Genomic DNA, 7,588 nt, shown 5'->3' on the forward strand with positions numbered 1-7,588 from the left:
TTTTTAGCATGTTTTAAAGGGACCACTCTCTCTGTCTGCAGTCAGACACCTCTGTGTCCCTTAGGAACTATTTTACCCCCAGCAATGATCACAGACAAAGATCAGCGCTGATAATGCAGTAACAGAATGAATACACATTCATGTAATTTAGCACTCTTTATTGGGCCCCATGTGTAGAAATACTAAACTAAAAACAACCGTACAGAACACGGACCGTTTTCTGTACAAAGTACCACAGGTACAGTACTTTGTGATTTAATTTATAAATGTTTATGGACCAGAAATACTTTGGCGAATCATGTGCTGTGCATGTGTGAATCTTGTATGCTTGTGTGAATCATGCTGTGTGTGTGTGGATCTTGTCGTGTGTATGTGTGAGTTTTTTTCTGCTTGTGTAAATCGTACTGTGTGTGTGTGGATTTTTTTCTGTTTGCATGAATTGTACTGTGTTTCTGTGGATCTTCACTTGTGCATGTATGAATCACATATGTGTGTTTGTGAAAATTGAGACCGATGCTCCATAGATTTACAGTGCACAAAACAATGAAACAGAAGTGCAAAAAGATGGACAATTATAATCTGTAGATATTTTCAGGTAAAGCTAACAGAAAAGCAGAGCAAAAATGTTTTTTACAAGTGTCTTTTACAATCTTAAATACTCCTCAGCACAGTGGCAGCTGTGTCTAGTTATCTCACGGCAACAATAGGTTCCACTGAGAGGATGTCCGTCCTCCCAGTGAGGGGTTGCCTGGCTGTGAATAGCACATGTGCATCTTTCAGGTTGTGACTCTGACTAGAGGAAGCCTGACTCTGCTGCAATGACCCCTGGCCTGGGTGGGACAAAGCATTGCTCGGCCTTGAGGACTCATGGTTGTCGGGCCACGCAGCTCTGTGACATGGAGCACAGGCGATCACAGGGCCTCGCTCTGGCTCTAACCCAACTGCGGCTCTCCGTTTGAGTCGGCACCTGTCAAGGAGCAGCCGCAGCTCCTGACGGAAGGTGGGGTTCAGGCAGCAGTAGATGAAGGGGTTATAGCAGGTGGAGCTCATTGCAAGCCAGTGAAAGCAGAAGTAGAGAGCGTTGGAGGAGTGGATGGCTTGGCTGGATAGCAGCACCACATAGCAGTTGAGTGGAAACCAGCATATAGCAAATACACCAACCACCAAAAGCAGCATGGCTAATGTTCTCCGGCGCTTCCTTCTCTGGGTGGCGTGCTGAGCTGTTGTTGTGTCGCCGATGGCGTTGTGGCGCCACAGCCGGCGAGCTACTGTGGTGTAGGAGGCTGTGATGATAAGGAGTGGCAGCATGTAAAGCAGGATGAAGGTCAGTAGATCAATGTACTGCCAGTAGACATCTGATGGCTCAGGGAAATCTGGGACACACAGGCTGCGCTCCATTTCCTGGCTGTTTGGGGACAGAAGGAGAGTTGGTCAGGACACAGGACTTTCACCCAGCTCTCTGTTGTCTACCTTGCCACACAGATGCTTATTTAAAACCTCTAGGGAAATATAGTTAAGATGTTGTACAAGGACTGAATTTACAATACTGCCATTTGCAATCTTTTTGGTCAGTAAAATGCCCTGAAATTGTGTAATCCACTCAAATCTAACAGCCTGTCTCTATCCGATGCAACTGCTAAGTCTCAACCCCAAGGAGCATCAGTGGAATCGCTAGAAGAAGGCTTGGGTTTTCTAACAATCGGATAGATCTTTAGAGATCCTATATGCGATAGGCATATAGGCCACATATTGTAGGAATTTAATTCACCCCTACAGAAGACTGAACACTGAGTATTAGATAAGAGTCTACAAAAATTATAAACCTAGGTGATCATCATCCTAATCTTTTAAATAGATTGATAATTAGCAGTGATTTACAATACACTGTAGGCCATTTTATGAGATGTGTGTAAAACTAAGTAAAAAATTGTCTGTAGTAGTATTTTAAGATTTTTTTTTAAATGGCAGATTAAACAAATACCTAACTATTGATATCAGGAATATCTATAAATCTGTATAAAAACCCTTTCATTGTTTATCAGAATGCTCTTTAAACCTCCTTTTAGGGAAAGCTAACAACCCATTTAATATCACCACTGCTTTTATAAGATGACCTCTTCAGTCTTTTACATACAGCAATTACTAACTAACTGTAGGTTACATGAAAAAAATGAGAATAAAGTTTACTTATATCCAATCAAAGCAAGCAACTGGGTAATCTTATACCCATTCTATCAAAAGGTCAGAATGTGAATTGTATGAGAAAAAGGTCAGATTTATTTTTGGGGGGTTTTAAAAGATTTAACATGGATATCAGTTGGTGTAGAGCTAGAATAAATGTGGTGCTTTGACACTAGATCTTACCATGGTAACAAACTGGACAAAATTAATCTGGATAGATACAAGCTTTGTTTAAAGCAGCATTGTGCAATGATTCAGTATTTTTAATACAAAAAAAAAAAAAATACAGATGTGAAGGGGGGTTACACTGACATTGCTCAACAGCCCACCTAAAAATGTTGTTCATTGCCACTTTAAAGTCACACTTGACCCTTGAGATAGACATGCTCTTTAATGACTAAAACTGGCTAAAAAGCTTTAATACATTTAAAAAAAAAATACTGTTGTTTTCCTTGCCTCCACTTCTGTGTTGTTCATAGTAAATGAAAATGTCAGATCTAGTCACTTATATGAGCTTTGATTAATTTACCAGTAGTCATCATGCAATCTGTGAAGTATAGGTTTAATTCCAGCTTCTGCCAACCATTTGTTGATGTGCCCCTGGGCAAGGCACATAATCATTGCCATTGATCTGTGTACAGGTATACTGATGTGTTTGTGAGCTTGAATGGGTGAATGAGAAGCTTTGAATGGTCAGTAAAACAACAAAATCACTCTTAGTCCATTTAACATTATAACTTAATGTATCTTACTTATATATTTGTGTGTCTGGGTTAAAATGTGGAAGATTGGTAGTGAGCTATTGCATAAGAACAAACTCTTTTGGTTTATTGCATAATGCAAAGTCTGTGATTACTCCAAAATAGTCAAGTAATGATCAGTTGGGCTATTTAAAAATTAATGGCTAACAGCCTTTAAAAATTAGAATGAACCATGTGGATTATTAACTATTAACTTAATTAACAGTAAATTTAGATATTTAAACCAGTTGTGGACCTTGGATTCAATTAACCATTGGTACATTTTTATAATTTATTTGTTAATAAAATTTGTAGTTATCAAACCTTAACCAAAACCACAGGAAATGTCTGTATACAATCAAGCAAGTACAGTAATCAAGTAAATGTACTTTGTTACTAGTGTTGCACCGATCCTGATACCAGTATCGGGCGGGGCCCCAATCCAGCACTAAAATGGTAGTATTGGTATTGGCGAGTACCAGCAAATACGGCACCACTACCTTTTTGAGAGCTAAAAGTTTATTCAACTATTGTCAACCATTCCAGGTAGGCAATAAAAAGTTCTACTGGATTCACTTTGTATTAGTCCTTCTCCTGCTTCACAAAGGTAGGCAGCAGCTTGACAAAGTCATAATGGCAATTATTTTATCACAGGACTTTCCAGTTTGTCCAATAACAGAGACGGTTTCGATCGACAGCTGACTGGGGAGACAAATCGGGAAACTCTGTAGAATGTGTTGGGCAGGCATTCCATGTGTTCCCAACAAATGGAATGCTGCAAGGCATACTGGGAGCTGTAGTTACACTGCGTTTATAGTTTTGTATTGCCTAGATGGGATCTGGAGACCCTATAATTAATCTCAGTACTAAAATCGTTCAAGATTTTGTGCAAAAGTAAATTTGTATTGCGGGCCAAGAACTGACTGGAACTGGAATGATTGATCCCAGTGGCTCAGTTTGGATGATTTGATTCACTGAATGAAAATCTTATGGTACTAGCAGGGAAATCGTAGTGAGTCTAAGGGTCATCCACAGGGAAGAAGTCCACAGGGCAGAGGCTCCCAGAATGGCTAGACGAGAGGTGTGAGAATCCAGGTGAGAGAATCAGTAATACTAACTAGGCAGAGGTCTCCAGAGAGACATATGCATGAGGCAGATCCAAAGTCCAGGCTAGGGTCATACAGGATTGTGAGAAAAAAACTTGTCAAGGGCAAAGGCAAAAGCATGTGGTTATAAATCAAGACAAGGCTGATGTCCTGAGATCAGAAGTCGACAGGAGTATCATAAAGGGGCAAAGCAGACAGGAAAAAACAGGAATAAGACGGTTGAGATCAGAAGGTCAAAACAAGGATTGCTGCCTAGTCTACCCACATGAATAGCTTGCAGGAATCTGGCAGTTACCTTATTTTAGAGCTAAGAATATATAGTGCTCCTTCAAGGTGCAGCAATTCCTGGTAATTGGTGTAACCGCCCACACCTGATTGCCAGTGCAGCAGAGTGAGAAGGGTGAGAAGTCACAGGACTGCACACTTATTTATTTTATTTCTCCAGAGGTGTGACAAAGTTGTTTAAAACACTACATTTTACTCTAAATATTGCTCTAAAAGCTGGTGAACCAAAGTTACCGCTGTTTAGGTATGTATACTTTTCCAATGTTATTTTTTTTTTTTTTGTAATTTATACACCTCCTTCATCACCTGATTCATTTAGACAGCGAATGCCCTTTTTAAACCTCTGCCTTTTGAAATTCATGTCAGTGTTTTGACCTAATCTAGTTAAAGGGAAAAAACAAGCCAATCTTTAAATGCAAAAGCAAATTGCTTGTTTACTTTGAAGCTGTCAAATCAAGTGTGACACTTGTCTCTTAGGGTTGAAACAGGAATCACATGTTTGTTCCTGATCTTATTAAGTATGACCATCCATGTCAGTGCCCAGAAATGTACCTGTAGGTGAAAGTCAGAAGTTTTTGGTAGATTGCATGTGGAAGGGAAAAGCAGCTGGCCATTATCCAGATAACAGCCACCCATACACCACCCTGCGCTGCAGTCATCCGTGGTCTGAGTGGATGCAATATCACCTGAGGAAACAGAGCAAACATCACTGATCAACTGCTCCACAGACACATGGCAAATCAATAGCAAACTAATTTTCATTGGGAATTCAATCAATTACATGATTGAATTTTCAAAAGAGGGGAAAATAACAAGTATTTGTGTTTTTTTTTTCTTTGGTGTATTAGAAAATAACCTTTAAAAAAAAGTTATGCAAATGTCAGTTTGTATAAGGTGAGTTAATTGACCAGAGGCTTTAAGGTAGAGACACAATGTACCATTGGCTTTTGTTGTCAGACAGCTATGAAATAAGAAATAAAGAAGTGGTGAATAAAAAACTAAATATACTCCAGCTACAAGGCCTTTGGAGAAGCCACAACAATAAGATTGATTTATTTTATTTTTTTGATAATAAGTCAATCTTATTCTTCAGTGAGCTTTAAACACAACAACTGGTTGTGCAAGATTGGATAGAATGTTATTCTTTTCTAATCTACACAACGCCTTAATTTGGTTTTAAAGAGGATCCGAAGGAAAAGATGAGGATGGGAACAGGATGATCAATCATGGCTTCTCATCAAAAAGGAAAAGACAATGGACAGCAACAGGGTAGTTACAAAAGAACCCAGAGAAAAAGTAGGCGGCAGATTGATAACAGCAGAGGATGTGACCATAAGCTGGAGGATCTAGTACGATTTTGCAAGGAAGGTTGTTAACTACATGAAAATGTGCAGCGAGCAGAAACAGTGGAGAAAGTATAGAGATAACGATGGAGCCAAATTACACTATATACTAGACAGAAAATCTCATAAACTCATAATAAAAAGCAGGAAATTAAAAACCACCAGATTCAGAGTCATAATTTGTGCAAAAAATAACATCAATACCAACACATGCTAATATTAGGTAAATGTTTGTTTAACAGATTGTAAGAATAATAAGCATTTTGCATAATTCTGGGCAGTTATTTGACTTTGTACAACTCATTAGAATTTAAAGTTTGTTTAAATTTAATAATTTAAACAAAAAATATATATATATCACAAATTTACAGGAAATTCAAACTTTTTTAGCCAATTCTATTAAAATATTTATGCAAGATTATACTATAATTATCCCTGCTTGAAAAAAAGGACAATCTGAATATGTTTTTTAACAGCTAACTTAATGGGTGAATTAAACCTTTCATGGGGAACAATATCACTTATTAACACCTCTCTCTCCTGTAGGGTTTCTTTTGTTGTGTATTTATTTCAAGTTTAGCATCATCAGTGTGCAGTCTCTACTATCTCTTATCTAGATAGTTTAGGGTTAAAAAATGAAAGAGGGCTTGTTTTCTAAGTAGGACCAGGACTCAAAGAAACGGGCAAACACTGAACAGCCTTCGAGCTGCGGAGTAACCTGCCTGGGCACACAGCACCAGAGATCATTCTAGCTAAAAGAATAACTTAGCTACCAAAGACTGGACAACATTTGCCCAAAATTATTTCTATATCCATTATGTTTTTGTATATATTAAACATAGTTCGACAAACGTTTACGCATTTTTTAAACTCAGAAATTTTGCCAATTTCCAAGTTCTGTCTTTTCAAAAAGATTTTGGACAAAAACAGCCCTAAAGCTTCCTTCCCCTATCCGTCGTGAAGAAAAAGGTGTAAGAATGACATCAATACGACTTTTTATGCCAAAGTTATAGGCATTTGTTTGGCATAACATCGTACAGTAGATTAAGCCAGGATTAATAAGAGGAGATAGTGGCTGAACAACTATTTTAAAATACACACCTCTCCCAAACCATTTAATGAACAAAAATAAAACCTCGTATGGAACATTCTTCAGACCCTTTTAGCACTCATATTGAAAGACATTTTTTCAATGTCATTTATGGTTTAGCTGTTTAGCTGGGTTGTTTGGGCCCATGATACTAAGATTAGGATGTTTTTTGGCATTAGGACCTGCCTATACTCAAATGCGATGTAGTAACTAGAGAAAGACTATTCCATAAAGTTTATATTTTAATCTGCTAAAATATAATCAGAGTCTTATTTCTAAATTCCCATATAAATTTCCCCTCCTACTTTTTACTTAATGAATCAATTAATTATTATCTACAGTGTTATAATCGTTCTCAGTGATTCCTTTAGCGACAAAATCCAATATTAACCTTTATTTTTCTGCCAAATTCTTGATATTTTAATTCTTCCATGGAGTGTGTGATTCAACCTCACAGTGAGTTTATATATATATATATATATATATATATATATATATATATATATATATATATATATATATATATATATATATATACGTGAATTCAGCTCTGCAAGCAATTCCTAAATTGACCATCACTGACATCAATGAGCTCCAATCAGCTAATATAGCAGTGATCCTAGAGATGCTTGGCTATAAGAACAACCATGTGATGAAATATGAAATAATATGAAAAAGCAAGTTCCCAAGAGGCAGGGGAACAATAGTAGAACAACCCCACCAAGGCTGGAAACTGAACAGTACTGGAAAGGCATATGGGAGAAGGAGGCAGCAAACAACAGGGAGGCCCATTGGCTGGTAGCGCTGAGAGAGGACCACAGCAACCTCCCTGAACAGAATCCG

At 37.8% G+C, this 7,588-nt stretch overlaps 1 protein-coding gene across 1 annotated transcript; it reads right to left on the minus strand.

Moving 5' to 3' along the window:
• Positions 1 to 644: 644 nt before the first annotated feature.
• On the minus strand, positions 645 to 5,019 carry LOC107096669 (probable G-protein coupled receptor 83). Its single transcript, XM_015393431.1, has 2 exons — positions 4,865 to 5,019; positions 645 to 1,405 (listed from the first exon to the last, which is right to left on the minus strand). The coding sequence occupies exons 1-2, from the start codon at positions 5,017 to 5,019 to the stop codon at positions 688 to 690; spliced, it is 873 nt and encodes a 290-aa protein (XP_015248917.1). The 3' UTR covers positions 645 to 687.
• Between the last annotated feature and the right edge of the window lie 2,569 nt (positions 5,020 to 7,588).

Source organism: Cyprinodon variegatus, unplaced genomic scaffold (assembly GCF_000732505.1).
Source record: "Cyprinodon variegatus isolate N-32 unplaced genomic scaffold, C_variegatus-1.0 Scaffold641, whole genome shotgun sequence".
Classification (NCBI taxonomy): Eukaryota; Metazoa; Chordata; class Actinopteri; order Cyprinodontiformes; family Cyprinodontidae; genus Cyprinodon; species Cyprinodon variegatus.